Raw genomic sequence first — 17,823 nt, forward strand, 5'->3', positions numbered from 1 at the left:
GACTTGTTGCACTTCGCGTATCGCGGTGTTGCAGTATCGTGATATCGCATTGGGCTCGAGATTAGCTCGAGGGGGGCGAGCCAGGGGCAGGATTGAAATTAGCAAACGTGGTGTGGAGCCTATAATAAGATAAGATGTAGATTTGGACGGTGGTTCGAGACGTGGGGTTGATTTTTGTTCGAGGAAGTTCTTATTTCGAAGTTTGAAGAAGATTGAAGATATTGTAAGATATAGAAATTATTTGGAATTTATTTGAAATTCGAATATCTGGAAGGTAAATACGAGATTTTAGAAGATTACAGTGTAGTTTCATTTCCTTCGTTCCTTTGACAATTAATTAGAGCTTTTCGAAATTTGAAGCCGTTCGAAATTTGAATATTTTCGAACAATCAATGGCCGAATTGATGGTTTGATATTTTGACGGGAAGAGTTTAATATCAATGTTTTAAAGTTGAAAATTATATATTTGGTTCGATTTCGTGTGTGTTCCCCTCGAAAGGAAATTTAATATCTCGCAATCCTGATATTTATAAACTAGAAAGAGTTATACGGGAACATAGGTGCCATTTAATAAAAATGTTCGTGATATCGATACCGTGCTGCAATGCGGCACTGTTATACCCTAAAAGATTTATGTAATACAGTTTTTATTAGAAACGCGTGCATCCTGCTTCGAAAAATATGTTTCGTGCTCCTCTGAGTGAGAATGCAAGTGTGCAAGTGTTATACAGGTTTAGTGCATTACTGTTATTGTTCGAAATTGCTTGCGTCTGGCCAAATGCAATTCCAGATACTGAAATTTTTAAAAAAACAGATAAACAGAGAACTTGAAAGATAATAGAGACTGTGACTTGTGCTGGGATAATCAAACTTCGATCTATAAAATTCGTTTCGATCGTATCAAAGTATACAGGGAGAAATTTATCTTGGTGATTTTGCTATTTATTGCACACGTGCATAGTATATTTGAAAATCAAATCACATTTCGGGATAAATCGAGATGTAGAACGCGCAAAACGATGGAAAATTTGAAGAAATTTCGAAGAAATACGAAGCAATTGCACTTAAAACGCGTCTGTTACTACCTCCATTAAGCCACTCTCTTTTACATTAATTAATTGCTCGTCTCGTGGTGGTTGCACAGAAAGGGAGAGAAAGAGAGAGATGGACCTTGGCACCGATTATATTCTTTGGAGATTAAGTCGGTGTTTTCAAATGCAAGCGAAGTAATTAACAAGTGGCTGCTGATGATTCTTCTGTTACTCCTTTTGCGACCAGCAATATCCACTACCTTGGAATCGTTCCAAAGATCCAAACGGTATATCCTTCCTTATCTTTGGCCTGATTTTTCTCTCGGATCTCGATATTCCCTGAAACGACGAATACTTGGACATGCATTATGCGTGTCGACTCTCTTCTCGATAATAAATCTGTCATTTTGAATTCGAAATATTCCATTTTTTTATTATATTAACAAATTTTATTTACGAGAACAGATCTTGAACGATAATGATAAATTAATAGATTTCGATTGTATTAATAGTTTATTAATAGTTTTATCGAATGATAAATACGCGATAAATTTTATTATCTTACGTCCGAAAGAAATTTAATCTCGTAGAAAATCAATACGAGGAACGGAATTATGCATCCAATCAAGAAAAAAAAAAAAAAGAATTCTCCAATAATTCTAGAAAGCTTATAATTAAATTTTAATTAAACCGATAATAATATCAATTTTTAATGACGCTATTCGAATAATCCTGCAAATGAACAAAAAAAAAAAAAAGAAAAAAGAAAAAAGAAAAACGCGATCGATGCAACGTTATCCGCAAAATTCCGCAATTCTTCCGATTATAAAAAAAAAAGGAAAAAAATCCCTTCCAATAATATACCCCTCAACAACACATATTACATTTTACATTTAATTTTCGGCTATCGAAGTGTAGGCTAGCCACGCGGAAACGAGTTAAACAGACTCGAGCATCAAGCATTTCCAGCCGTCAGCAGATAACGAAGTCTAATCCCGTCTCATCCGGCTAAATCTCCTATCAAACTTTCGCCTTTTTGTTTTCACCATCGCGATCGCGCCCGTAATTCGATCTTGGGAAAAAAAACAAGGGGCGAGAAACGAGGGAGTGGGAGGGAAGGAGGGGAAGTGGCGGAAGTTAAGAACTTCAAAAGCTCTTTCTTCTCTCTCTCTCTCTCTCTCTTTCTTCGCTACTAATCGTTAGAATCGGTCGAAGCGCCTTTGATTTAGGGTGGATGAAAGTTACTTATCCCCTCTCTCTCTTTTGGTTGTCCATCTCTTTTAAGCTTTGTCCTCGTTATAAAAAAAGCATGTGTGGTATATATATATAATTTCTAAAGGTTTAGACACCACTCTACCGTGTTTTTATAACGAGCCTTAGCTCGAGAGAGCAATTTCGGACAGACTGCTCGAGTCATTAACGTTGTCTGTCATCGAGTGCTCTTGATACGAATCTTTTTTTTTTTTTTTCTATTCGGCAATCAAGAGAAAAATGTAAAAAAGAAAAAAAAGAAAAAAGGAGAAGGATTTGATCGAGTATCGTTTCTATTATTTTTTGGATCTATTTTCTATTTATTTGTTATTATCTTTGTTAAATTATATTTATATTTCAACTGCTTTTACGCTTTTAGATTTTATTTTTAGTATCAATTAATAAATAACAAAAAAAAATATTATTTCGTATTTGATGCGTGGAATATAATTTTGGACATCGACGAACAACGTGTGTATCCATCAAACGTTGATGCCTTTTAATTGTATTTGATATTTATTCATTCGACAAATAAATGGTTATACTTATTGTTTAGTTGATATCGAGTTTCTGTTAAAATTTGTGTTAAAATTTGTAAACTTTTTAATTTTTCATAACCGTTTATTAATTTCCAATTGTTTTATATTCAACAAAAATAACATTTCTATTTCTATTTCTATTTCCATTCCTCTCGATACGACGATAACGAACGTGTTAAGCTGAATTATAAGAGATTTGTCTACATGTTTTTGCATTTGCACCATTATCGAAGTGGAAAATAAAAAGAAAAAAAAGAAAAAAAAAGAAAAAAAAAAGAAAACGAAAGAACAAGTGTCGTTGGTGTGAGGGAAGAGGGAACGGCAGTGTTCTAGGATTCCACTAGTAAAAAGATCCCTTAATGTAATTGAATCGAGAAAGGAAGAGAAGAACGTAGTGACTTTTCTCTATTCTCACGCCTAGGGATGTGTCAACGTGTATCTAGAAAAGGCCATAAAGGGAAATCCATGGTGGAACGCGAATTTCATCTCATTTCGTCTCGTTCCATTAGTCACGTTCCACAAACCGTAGCTCCGATGAATGAGGAAAAGGAAGAGTAACAGTCTTAATAAACTCTCATTTACATTCGATTAAATAGAACAAACTATGGCGATGGCTAATTAAATTCTCCTCTAATTTAAGAAGAACGAACAACTATGTGACAAAGACACGTTGTCATTTTAATTGAAAAAAAAAAAAAACAAACAAACAAAAATCAGTCTCTATTCTCCACGAAATCTTAATGAACTTATAATTACAAGATAATTTATTTTGTATACATTTATCGCTTAAAATACGATTTCAAAATATAAAAAGAAATATTTAAATAATTCTCTCAGTCTTGAAAATTCAGAAATACGAATAATTAAAATACGTATTCGACGAAGCAAGCAACGATCCATCCGCAATTGTTTTTTGGATAAGCTTCAACGTACCATTGGCGAGATTATTCATTCCGAAAGCAGACAATTCGCAATTAGACGCTTACAGAAGCGGAGCGTTTCCATAGTTGTCGTATTCCGCGCGACAGTTATGCCGGTAAGAACGGTTCGCGTTGCAATTCTGCGGTGCACGTAAAATACGGTCGATCCTCGTAATCCTCCACCATCTATCTCGATCGTCTCGGTTGTATCAGTTGACTACGTTCGTATAATTGTTCGTCAAACCGTATCCACGACTATTCAGAACGACCAACCACGCACGTTCAAGGGGTTGAAAATTGATCGAACACGAAAGTTATTCCTCCCTCCCCTTTCGTTACCTCGATTGGGTATCACGAGATCTCGAGATATTTTTCGAGAATCAGTCGGTCTCTCGTTCAAAAATCGGCATCGATTCGATGGATTTTTTTAAAAAGGAAAGGTTATTTTTTGGGAAAAAAAAAATTGTACAATTCGAAAGAAATTTTTTTGCACGGTTGCCGTGAAAAAAAATGCGAATTCGATGAATTATAATGATGCGCGATGTCGATTTTCTAAAAATACAATTGTTATTTATTCGAAACGTTTGGCAGATTAACAAGAATTCACGGAAGACGATAATTTAAACTCATGTTGCAATCTGTTGTCGTCAGATAATGCAGTCTACTGTATGTATACGAGCAACGGTATTAATGCGAATGCATAACGCGATCCCTCCTTTGTCCGTGTGTGCGTTGAACAAGTAGTATAAGCCGATTATGCGCAGGCAGTAGTAGACGGTATCGAAGAAAATTCGAGTGACTCTGTTATTTCGAAAGAATAAACTAATACTATTAATAGATCGCGCATCTATATAAATGTAGATAAATTATTCGCCATCTATATCACGATAATTCGATTCAATTTAATATTTTAAAAATCAATGTAATTCATCTTTACATTAATTTATTATTTACATTTTACAAGAAATGAAATTTATCCTGATGATCCGAATAGAATTGGATAAGAATTGAAAAACAACGAGATGATGGATAGGGAGAAATTAAAAGTCCAGTTTATCTTTCAATTGGCGTTGCGGTTCATTGTTCGTGGTAATTCAGTGGAACTAATAAGTCCCCATTGGGGACAAACAAGTTCCCAGAGGGTGCAATCAAAGAAATAATAACCGATATTATTGAACGATGCGGCCACATAATAATTGGCTTCATTAAACTGGTTGTCCAACTAAGGTTGTCACACTAGCGAACCATTTATTTTGTTATAATTTAAAATATGATTCGTGTATTTGCGTATTCGATAAATTTCTATTCTCTTTTTCGATGATCATCACGAGTAATCGAAAAATTGTTACTTTTAAAAAATTGGCAACTTCTTCAGATCATTTGTAGATCATCTACCAGACGGATTGCATGTAATCCGTTTTATAAATTATATCGTAAAACGCTCAGTATAAAATCATTCTCCGATAATTGAATTAGTTAATAGAGAATCGATTTCGTCAAAAGATTCCCTTTTCTGATCGTGCTCGCGCTCCCGAATGAAGCCACGCAATCAATTTTACGGTCTTCGTCTCAAAGGAAACGAGTGCTAGTAATTTCACGCACACACAAATATACGAAACATCCGTCACGTGAATAACGGAATTTCGAAAAAGGAAGGTACCCAGATTTTCAACAATTGATGATCAAAAGAAAATGGAACTGCACACTTTTATTGCGAATAAAATAATCGATCGTTTGATTTTCGGGCATAATATTGCTTTTTTGAAAATAATAGCATCAGATGAAAATCAACGATTAATTGTGATACTCAATTGGATTAAATCGCGTGAAAACGAAAAGTATGCAAATGCTTCCTCGAAATTGGCACGTGTATCACTGATTATCCATTAAATAGATAATATAATTTCATAAAAATTTCATTTCATGATAGAGTTTAAATATAATTTAAGTAACTTGAATAATTCTTTACTTAGATATAAATTATTTTAATCGCTAAGAAACTTTTCCATTGTTAGAAAATTTTTTGGATTCTTATAGATTACGAATAAAATTTCCTCCTAATCGTTAAAACTCTTATAATAAATTCCTTGTAATAAATTACCAACTACTACTAATCATTTAATACAGATTGAGAACCTCGATCCTTTTATCGATTAAATAAAAATAAAAAAAAGGGACGATTACTAATTGTAAATAGGATATTTCTAGGTCACCATCGAACCGAATAGCGACAAAGAATTTCCCCATTTCCCTGATTTATAAGAAAATTCTTTCACCGGTATATATATATATATATATTTCTTCCAGTTATCTCGACCTTTCGAGGGCTGTATTCATCAATTCTTGTGTCTTCATTATTTACGGTACACATTCTGACGCATTAACGTCCCCTTCTTTGTCCATTTGTGAAAAATCGTTTCAACGATAGCGATTACGATCGTTCGATCGATTTACACGACCGCGAGAATTTTCGCATGAAAGATTCGAAAGAGAAAAAAAAAAGACTATAAACAGAGATTGATTAACAGGCGCGTAAGGGGATGGAGAGAAAGGAGAGAAAGAATAGGGGAAGATGGTATTTCGGACGAGAGGTATAAAAAGCAATTTATCGTAAATTCAATAAGACACGAAGTGGGGCCAATCCAGAGCTCGAGCGTTAATTTAAATCGCGAAGGAGAGACGAATTTGATTTCCAGCCCGCTCGTTATATCTCGACTCATCTCGCCAACTGTCGAGGATGATGCATAGCTATATATCGTGTTTCTATTTTTTTTTTTTCCATATTTCACTCTGTTTAATCCAGGCATATAAAGACGTGTTCTTCTTCCACTTCAAAGCAGTTAAGATGATTCTTTAAAAAAAGTCAACGAGTTTAGAGTGAAAAAGGGGAAAATTTGGGATCAACTGTTGTTTATTATTCAAACGATACTATGATAATTTTATTTTAACGATATCTATATCGTATATAATTCCAAGCTACAAGACTATACAAGCTCGATCGTTATCTTATCTTGCGAACGAATCTTCTTTTCGAGATAATTATTTATTTTACATCTTTTACATTGCACGTGCCACGTTTCTTTCTTGCAAGACACGTATTGCAGAAGAGGTAATGGAAATAATACATTTCAGGGAAACGCAACATAACCATGTAACCATTACATAAATATAACGCGGCATGCAGAAGTGCGAGTGGCATACGGTATGAATGAACGGGCATGAATACATATTCGGTATGAATGAACCTTACACGGCCGGTAATAAGTGTTTCAGCTGAATGACTGAGAGCGACGCTCAATTTCGAACGATGTATGTCTATTAGTGATAACTATACGATATATGGTTCGTGTAGATAATTGTTATCGAAATGTATAATATTATCAAAACGGGATTTTCGTTCGAGAGAAAGAAATTACTCGAAAATTGGGAGATAAAATTTGTTTAATTTTCAACAATTTATTCAAGATAGTCCGATTAAAAGTCCACTTTATCACTTATCGTTAGTATCCATCGATTTTGATTTGTTTGATTTGATTTGAGAACGAATATGCAGACACTTCTCGCAAGATTGATTTTCGAAAAAGTTATTTTTTTTTTCTTTCGAAAGTAAAATCTTATCTTGGAATAATTTATCCCTTTTAATTTGGATTTACTTACAGAAACATGATATAGATAAGTAAGATAAGTAAATTAAAAGATTTTCTACTAAGATTTAGCTACTGCAAACGAATAAAAATCAAATGTTGTTAATTTTTCTTCAAATTACGTTACCATTTTAATCGCGTTTAAGAAATTTATTGCGACGAAATAAGTGGCCGATCTTCCCTCGAAAAATGGAAGAAAAACTAAAAGAGAATGAAAAGAGGAAACGCGAGAATTAAGAGTGAAGAAGAATGCAGACGGTAAGACGAAAGATCTTAATCTTAAGTCCTCCGAACGATTGCTTACCATTGCAAATTCTCTTGGCAACGGATTTTCAAAGCTCTCTCTTGCATTTACTCCGGAGACCAAGATAATTTCTGGACAAGGGGGGAAGTACGGAGTAAGCAGGATAAGCGAAACAACAAAGAAATAAGAGGCGCTGTATAAAAGAGAAGAGAAAAAAATTGGAAAGAAACAAAAATATGTTCGACAAAAGGGAGGGAAAAGGCGGGTTTATCTACTACCAGTGTCTGAATGATATAACGAGTGAATGTTGAAAAAATGATGGGATAAAAGAACGAAAGTATAAGGATTATGGGATTCTTGTTGAAAACAAGGGGCGAACAATTGATCCGATGATTGGGATGGGACGAGTTCGAGATGGACGAGTATCTCGTGTGGAGAGCGTATGAAAATGAAATAAAGAAAATAGCCGAGTGATGTTTGTAGAGATTTTCGAGATACAATAATCGTTGTGATTGCTTAAAATAATTATCAACGAAAATAAATACGTAACAAGTATGCGTAATTTTATTTCTATCTTAAAATTAGTAGAGGTCAATATTGATTCTTTGAAAGATATATTTTGTAATTTAGAAGTGAGAATAAATTAAAGAAATGAAAAATAATGTGATATTGGTAATTAGATATTACTTATGACGTATGATTTAAAATAATCTAAACACTCTTCTTCTACGTGTTATTTCATTTTAGATACTGAAATATCTCTCGTTTCACAAATTACTATGTATTTTTGTCTTTAGAGTGTTAACGTGTAATAATGTTAGATTTATGAAAAAAAATAAAATAAAATCTGATGGTAAAATATTTTATGACAGTGGAACAATCGAATATTTTAACACCATTATTTTAAAGAGATATTCTGACAAAAAAATGCCAAGAAAATTCCATTGCAATGATAATTAAAATTGTAATTAAAGCGATTCGCGTGAAGAAATTTTTTTCGACCGAGTTTTAGAAAATTAAACGGAAGCGAAGAAGTAAAAATTCGGTGAAAACAACAATGGCGGTCCGTTGTTCAAATCAAGGAAGAAGGAGAAGTTGGCAACCTCCATTGAAACGAAAAGCCGAAGTTCTGAAGTACGAAAATTAAACGAGAAATGAGCGGGGCGATAGAAAATGACACGAAACGATGTCGAAGATAGAACGGAATGAAAATAATCGTTTCTCGCGGTTTGTGAAAAAAAGGTGTGGATGGTTGTAACGCAGTGATTTTTATTGCTAGGAAGGGGCAAGTGATATGCGAATAAGAGGGGAAAAATTGAATATAATATAACTTCCGCGACAAAAAGGAAAGAGCGAAGTGAAAACGCTTGGAATATTGAAAAAGGGAATATAGAGATACGATGGGAACTCGATCAATCCCTTTGATCATCTAAAAAACTGGTAATAGGGAGAAACTGCTACGTAAAAGCTTAGCAAAGAACGATAAAAGCCGTGTTGTTGATATCCAATTTGTAAGAGAAAGTGATAGAGAATAAATAGATAAGCTGAGAAAAAATTATGAGAGTGTTCAAATATGTACGATTTATAATATTTAATTATTTTTTTTATCAACTTTCTCTTCTTTTTTAAACGGAGTGAAGGGGATAGATATATTTTTAATAATTTCTTGAAATAATTTATAAATGTATGTTATCGATTATGAGTGTGTGTTTTTAATTAAAATTAATGTAAATGGTAGAAAAACTGTTTAAAATTGTTATTAGTGGTTGTACTAAGCGATGAAGGATATATAAACGCTTTATAATTTCGAATTAAAAAATTGTATCGTTCAAAAAAGAGGAGTGATAAAATCGTGTAATTAAAACGAGACATTTAATGGCCAAAAAATTATTTTTTTTTTCTTTTCTTTGTGAAAATATATTCGACGTTATATGTTTTGAAAAAAATAAAACGAAAAATATAATTTGAATTATCTCTATATTTTAAATTAAGTTTATATTTTACACCATTGGATGAGTTAAATGATATAATATTAAGGGTTTTAACGAGAGTTTTAACGTTTTAATTTTCATTAAAATTTCAAAGCTTGGAATTCTATCCAAATATACATTTTTACAATTTGAATTTGATTAATTACGAAAATGTAATTTTTACTAAAAATCAAAAGAATTATTTAAAATTTGATTAATATTATAAATATCGTATCAAATAATATACAAAAAAATAAAATAAATGAAATGGAAACCTCAAATAAATATTATAAATATATAAAATAAAAATTTGAATTTGGTTATTCGTAAAAAATTAATCTACCGAACATCGCTTTTTGCTTTCAGAAGGATTATTTGAGATTTGATTAACGATTATCCATATCAATATTTTAATCTTTAAAATAAAATAAATAAATAAATAGAAATAAAATATAAAACTCGAAAAAAAATATCGAAAGTAATAAAAATTTGAATTTAATTATTTATAAATATTTGATTTTCAGAATTTCACTTTTCGGAACAATTATTATAAAATTTAATTAACAATTATCCGACTCGATATTTTTTATAGCTAAAATAGAAATAAAAAATCTAAATATAAATACAAAATTACAAAACTCGAATAAATAAATATATATAACTGTACAAGAATTCGTTCGTTTAAATATTTGATGCATTAAACTCGTTTGGCCTTTTTAAAACCAACTTCGAAATGAAATTACTGGAAAGTATCGTCAACGTGGGTTTGATTGCATCTCGCTTTTCATTTTGAACAATTATTACAATATAATATACACGTTTAACGTTAAAACGAAAATTATAAACTAACGTAGTTTATTATTAACACAACTTATTATTAACACGTTGTTTTATTATTAACACTACCCTCGATTATATAATTGTGATAGATATTGTAGTCGCATTGTAAACGATGACCGCAAATCCATTACTCGATGCACTGATTCGTAGTTATATGACGTGAGAGATTATTCAACTCATTAGTGTTAACGAGGTTTCAATTCCAACCCCCTCGGGCTTTCTTTAATAACGAAGACTGCAGAAATTCTAATTCTAACAAGCAATCTGAATTTCTAATATAAACTAGATTAGATAGAAATATTTCTTGAAGAAGGTATACAAACGATATGGAGATAGGATTTAGAAATTTCTAGTTTTCTAAATATCTAATTTTGTTATTAATTCGAAATTAATGTAATCGATTACACTTGTAAGAATAATAATTTCTCGACAGTTACCTTCGATAATTATTTTTCAATGGCGAACACTTCGTTGAAAGTGATATATGAGAACGATTCGTGAAAAATATTCCCAAAAGATTTACTTTCGAATATTATTCACACTTTTTTTTACCAGCGCACAGAACGAAAGCAATTCTCGAGAGTTTCACTCTCAAATCTGTTCACATTCCGATATAATTCTTTTAATTCACGAACTCTATGAAACAATTTCCAAATTTTCAAAATGGTAATTCACTTTGTTATTAATTAAAGTTTTAAATAATTCTTTTTCTTTTCTTTTATCCATTAATACCATAACGTTATTCGTGAAAAGAAACCGGATCAAAAGCTTGACGTCCAAGTTTTAAAACTGGATGGACACAGGGATTACTATTAATTTGGGATAGAAACTCGGTAGGATTCCTGTGTACTCTTGCCTTTCAAATTTTATGAAGCAGCCGAGTGTTCGTGGCGGTAACCGGAAATTCAACAGACTAAATTCTGTCAGGAGAACGAATTAGCCAGAAGAGGGATTATACGTAGTAATCGCGAATCGTCTTTGCAAAATTAACCTTAGATGCAAACCTCCTTCCCCTTCGGATTGCAAAATTTACAGCGACGCCAATCACTTTCCAGGAATATACATACTTCAACAACGAGCGCGCCACGTTTTACGACGTGGCGTCAGATATTTCAAGACGCGGAGTCAGTTATTGATAGATCAATATTTCAGATAATATTGACGGTATTGAACGCCACGAGAAAGGAAGTTAGCTTCGTGCACGAGGTTTATTCAATGGGAAAGAAAAAGGGAAAAACAGGAACTTTAGAAAATGAATATTTCGAACTTGGTGCGGCGATATTTTATCGGAATAAATAAATTAAAATCCGGCAAAGTAAATTAGGACAAAAGAGGGGAAAGAGAAAAAGAAAAAAAAAATAAAAGAAAAGAAGAAAGGAATTGGACGATATCGATATTTCATAAAAGTATTAAAATTAAATCGAATTAAAGTGAAAATTGAAAAGTTTAACGATTTACGATTGCATTTGATCTTTGCATTAGATTATTCCATCACGTTTATGCGGGGTGTAATTATTATCCTAATAGTTATGGAAATTCATTTCGCACGAGTGCGATAAAACTCGTGCTGGCAATCATGCTGGTATTCGAGCACCACTAATCATATTCCAACATTTATCCCATCACCCAAAGCGCCCAAAGCATGGGACTCACCTATCACGTGAAACACGTGGGTTGGTACACGATGTTGAAATGGATTTGACGGTGATGATTGCTTCCCTTCCTCTCGAAATAGCCAATACCATTGTTCAATTCCTCTGCTTCTCAAATTCTGCAATCCATTCTCCAACGCAGTTTCGTACTTTTGGAGACATTAATGTTAAAATTATTACGATTTATTTGAATATTCAACGTTGTACAGAATTTCTTCAATGATCAAGGAAAAATATTACAAAGATATTATACAGAGTAACCGTTCAATTGTTGATTCCTCAGTTTAAAGTCAATCTGACGGACAGTGGAAAAAGACAGTGGAAGTATCTTGATCAGGCTAACTACACTAAACGAAAAGTGGGATGGATTTAAACTAGAGATAGCCATTGGATCTTGCGTTTCATTTATTTTAACTCGAGTTATTTCGCGGCAGTACCATCCAGTTGTTCGTGAAATTCTCGTTTACCAGTAAGTGGCTTCGGATAAAAGCTCACCCCCGATAAACCCCGATTAACTTGAATCCTTGATACCGTCTTGATACAGTTTCGCGTATACAGATAATTAAAGATTGTAATTGGATCTCATTAAATCGGCACAGAGGATGGAAACATCTGCTTTATCTTAAAAAACGAATAAGTTGATCGTTATTTCTTTGTATCTTGACATTCTTCGATCTCTTGTTATTTTACTTGAATAAAAATCGTCTTATACGGTAATATGATCATCAAAGAGAGCCCGTACAACAAGTGGATTTATTGAAAATGTCCCGATCCTATCCTAAATGGCATAATCAAGTGCTTCTAGATCTCGAGGGCACTTTTGCACCACTCTGCTCGAGAGACACTGTCGAGCCAAGATCGAAAAGCTTAACCAGTAGTATAACATAGATGAAATTTGCGTTGTGTTATAGGTGACAATTTTCATTTCACCGGAGAGGAATAATATGGATTCACATTTGCAGATATAATTAATTGACAATAGCAAAATCTCGGTGGAATATTTGCAGATATATAAAACGGCGTGAACAGAATATAACGAAAAGAAGCGAAATAAAATTTAAGCAGGGAGTGATGTTAATTGGAATCCAATCCGTTCTTTATTCTTCGAGTTGGAAAAAAAAGTGTTCGTTCCAACGAGAAAAGACAGATCATGGCGTATAATTAAAACACGTGAGAACGGCACATGACGGCCACGTTCACATCGCGAACACATCCGGCGGCGTTGACTTTTGCCGATAAACGCGCGTCGACACAAAGTAAAACGTGGCCCATCGTTGCTGACAAACGTGACATGGCCCTCGTCACGACAAAGCGCGGATCATTAGCGTAAATCCAGATTTAATAGGCTGAGGGAACAATAATGAGTACACGCCATGATTGTCGTAACATAGGAATATGCATTATTCATAGAATTCCTAATAGCCTAGAAAATCCATTGGCAAATCGACGATGTGACCGTAATAAAAATTTGTTCCTTTTTGAAAGGAACAAGAAAAAAAAAAATTCAATGACAGCTTTCAACTACATTATATTCCCTCTCCAGATAAATTTGATAAGAATGACACAGATTGGAAAATCGGTTGAAAAATAAATCGAATCATCGTAAAATCTATTCGACGTCGATTCCAATGAAATACCGAATCTCAATTCGTAGAATCGATTTCGATAAAACGTAGAGTAGCGTTTTGTAAACGCGATATATACATATAAATATTGTCAATTACAGATGAAGATAGATTTCTAGGAAATTATAAATTAAGGAGAAACTGTGAGAGTACACACATTTCTAGAAAATGTCAAATATATCTATCCTCCATTGGAAGCAAAAGTAAAACAGGAATACGGCTGTTAATCCCGAGGACAGGATTTTGTCGGTTAGCGAAGCAGAATCCTGACCAGTTAACGAAGCGCTGGCTATATAATCACATAACCAAATAGACGTACAAACGTCGGAGACTAATTCTGTTGCAAATTCATGGTACGCGTACATAGATCGTTCTGGCGTTGTGAACGTCTGGCGTTGAAACAGAATTCTCAATACTTCGATTCTGCAAATTTGACGGAAGACAGATCACAGAGATTTCGTAAGATCACCACGTTGCTGCCATAAAAATCCTTCGCGTAAAAACGCGCACAGATTTTTATTTTTATCTATGCTCAACTTCCTGTACGACGCCGTTGTGATTCTTTGATGTATCGTTCTCGCGGCGTTAATCGATATCCATTAAGATGAGAGTTCGTGGAACCAATGTGGGCAGAAAACGCAACGATCCGAGCGGGAAAGGACGTGGATTAAAGGTGCACCGACTTGTAATTTTTGCTCGATTTCCTATCTGGGACATGGTCTTTGACATTTAAAGAAATAATCGCGATAAGTCCGACAGGGACGGAAGACGGACATATTTTCATGCTCTCCTTTTTCCAACCCCTCGCTCGTAATTTGATAATAATAGGAAATATTCGATTCTCTTATTTTTTAAATAATTTAACGAATTCTCGAGGATGAATATCTGACGATATCGAAATGAAGGCAAAGCAGTTAAATTTCATTCTTCCTTCTCTCCATGGATTTTTATTTTTTATCGATCGTTATATAATTACCGACGATATTTCAACGAAAACTTTCTTTTATAAATCAAAACGTTAAATCTCAACTTCATTTTTCATTACGCGAGATACACAAATCCATTCACAGATCAAATTCCTATTCAAACGTATATCGTTCGTGTATTAATCTTATTTGAACTAAAAGATAAATATATTAAATCAACAGATACACGTGTTTTTTATCTATTAAGTTATCTAATAAATGCATGTTTAAAACTCCATTAAGATTTATCGTTCGAGAAACGAAGAAAAAACGGAAACTTACCAAAATCCTTGTTGCTCCGTTACAGTCGGCACTGAAAGAGTCGGGCGCTAAGCTGAGGAATGGAGGGAACGTGGCAGTGGGAGCAGCGAAAGCACTGCCATATCATTCTGCTCAACCCTTTGTCGTACGTAAAGGAGAACCCGGAACAGGCTGCAGGTGAGTTCTTCTGTATCAGCAGATTTTTTGCTCGACCTCCCCTCCTCACGGATATATCTCGGTTGAGCTCACTCGAACGAGAAAAGGACGATTCTCAAAAGAATCCCGTTTTAGCGGCAAGGACGATTATGCCTTTTTATATCTTCGAAACCCCTAACGTCGTACCGCGACTAATGTTCACGGAACGTTTGAAAAGAGAGATCCTTTGCTCCAACCTCTCCAACCTCTCTGCAACTAATATCCGGATATCCGGATATTCCTCTTCGAAAAAGACTCCTTTACGTGTCTTTTTTTTAGAGATTGACCATTTGCCTCGTTTATATCGCTTTGTTCTACTTGCAAGAATTAGTCCAATTATTATCGAAAGAATTAATGAAAAATCATGAAATTGTTTTTGCTTAGATTACAACGAATAATTTTGTTAGATTCTTTATTCGAGTTTCGATGAATTAATATAGAAGAATAAAAAGAAGGGGGAAAGAGTAATCCGTTTTTCAAAATGGATGGATATTTCAGATGAACGAAAGCGGCTGGAAGGTAGTCTCTGCAAGGAAGAAGACACCCTGAAGAAGAGGAGTCGCGTGCCGGGTCTGTAGCGCTCGGTAAAGAGAGGAGGGGCCCCCCCGAGCATCATCAGAAAGGAGAAGGGGTCGTCATGGACCCGGCACACCAAATCGTACCCCACTGAGCGATGCAAGTAGTTAGGGCCGGGGCCCTGCTAGTGAGCATGTGGCTCACTAGAGAATGAAGAAGCAAAACGTCCGGACCCTATCGTTGATCGTCTTCACGTTCACCTACCTCCTCGTCGGCGCTGCAATCTTCGACGTTCTCGAGTCCGAGACGGAGAAACGACGCAAGGAAGCATTGGACGGTACAACATCCGTTTGTCGTTATGACGTTGATTAGGAGAAATTGGGAATAATTAAAAGAGAAGGAGAAATAATTCGCACAAAAATTCAATTCGATTATTGTTTAAATTCTAATAGTAATATTGGAACTCTGGGAAAGGAAATGTACAATGTTGATTTTGTAATTCTGATTGATTCTTTTTAATGATAGGTGGAAAGAGTGCGGAAGTTTTCTAAATAATTTTCACCTGGAAAGGGAAAAAAATGGATATAATAAAGGATTAAAAATTAAAAGGGCAAAGTCTTGCGCTTCTAATGATGGTTCACTTGTACCATCTTTGGAGTTTAAATAGAATTTAAATAAGAGTTTTCAAGTAAATTTATAAATATGTTTATTTCTGGAAGAATATTATTTTAACAACAATTTTAATTCTAATAACTCTGAACTCTAATTTAAGACGTTGTTTGGTTGTTGAGATAAAGTGGATCTTCCACGTGTTACACAATTTTAAATGTCGCGTCATGCATTTATGCAAAACATGCAAAACATACGTAATATAAAAAATATTTGCATGAAAGTCCACAATCCATTCACGATTCAAAATGATATTTCTCATATCGAGGAATAGAATTTAAATTAAGGAAAGAAAGAGGGTAGATCGCAGCGTTTGAAGTGTAATTTTATTAAAAGAATTGATTTTCTGTCGCTTTATAAACAACAAAAAGGATTTTCCAATTGTTCCTCTGTTATTTATTCCATGCAATTTTACAAACCGAAGAAACGTGTCTCGTTTAAAATTGATTACATTAAGAATATCGATACTGCGAATATAAAATCAAAAGATATCAAGGGAAAAATATATTCGAATTAAAGAAAAATATAATTTTACAAATTTGCAGGACATAAAAGTAATATTTTTTTGATATTTTTTGTTTTTTGTTAACAGCCATTGAAAAAATGGTTATACGCAAGTACAATATAAGCGAGGACGACTTCAAGATCATGGAAACAGTGGTGCTGAAGACGGAACCTCATAAAGCAGGTCAACAGTGGAAATTTGCCGGAGCGTTTTATTATGCGATCACGGTCCTCACCACTATTGGTACGTTTCCATTTCAAAATATTCATGCATAATGATTTTAAATACATCACCTTTTCTAATCAAATAGTCTTTATAAAAATTTCAAAAATATTTTTACAACTAAGATGTGTCCACAAACATGATTAATATTCATCTCCATTTTATTTCACGAAAAATTGATCCCATTTTGAACTTCTGCTCGATTTCTTTCGAGATTCGATTACTAAAATCGTAGAATGGATTTACCTCGTTTCTTTATCCATTGATTTCTAGGTTACGGACATTCGACGCCGAACACCATAAGCGGTAAGCTGTTCACGATGTTCTACGCGATCGTTGGTATCCCGTTAGGGCTCGTAATGTTCCAGAGCATAGGAGAGCGTTTGAATAAATTCTCGTCCGTCGTTATACGGAACGTAAAGAAGCTACTTAACTGTAAGGATGTCCAGGTAAAATTATAGATTCTATATCTATCCTGTTAAATAATTCGCTATTAAACCAATCGATACCAAAGTTCGGTTTCGTTAGATTTAAAATTTTTCAATTTTTAATCTCGCCAAAAGAGAGATATTTCGTTGATTGAAAGAAAAGATGATAATTAAATTAATTAATCGGAATGAAAAATTTTCGGAATATAAATATTTTTCTAAAATTCTCAAGTTAAGCAATCTATTTTGTCACAAATTTTTCTTATTTTTCCAATCAACAGAATTAAGAGCAATATATTCATTAGTTCAACGTTTTTCTTCAAACATTATATCAAGTATCACCTGT

The 17,823-nt window shown here is 33.8% G+C and overlaps 1 protein-coding gene across 4 annotated transcripts in view; it reads left to right on the forward strand.

Moving 5' to 3' along the window:
• The window catches only part of LOC107995640 (two pore potassium channel protein sup-9), a 122,102-nt gene that overhangs the window by 95,435 nt on the left and 8,844 nt on the right, over nucleotides 1–17,823 (forward strand). For all 4 annotated transcript variants that reach the window (XM_062073936.1, XM_062073935.1, XM_017053275.3 and 1 more), the window contains 4 exons: nucleotides 14,989–15,119; nucleotides 15,636–15,990; nucleotides 16,915–17,070; nucleotides 17,323–17,498. In XM_062073936.1, coding sequence (XP_061929920.1) covers nucleotides 15,864–15,990; nucleotides 16,915–17,070; nucleotides 17,323–17,498 — 459 coding nt within the window. In that variant the 5' untranslated portion in view covers nucleotides 14,989–15,119; nucleotides 15,636–15,863. The remainder of the gene's footprint in view (nucleotides 1–14,988; nucleotides 15,120–15,635; nucleotides 15,991–16,914; nucleotides 17,071–17,322; nucleotides 17,499–17,823) is intronic.

Source organism: Apis cerana, linkage group LG4 (genome assembly GCF_029169275.1).
Source record: "Apis cerana isolate GH-2021 linkage group LG4, AcerK_1.0, whole genome shotgun sequence".
Classification (NCBI taxonomy): domain Eukaryota; kingdom Metazoa; phylum Arthropoda; class Insecta; order Hymenoptera; family Apidae; genus Apis; species Apis cerana.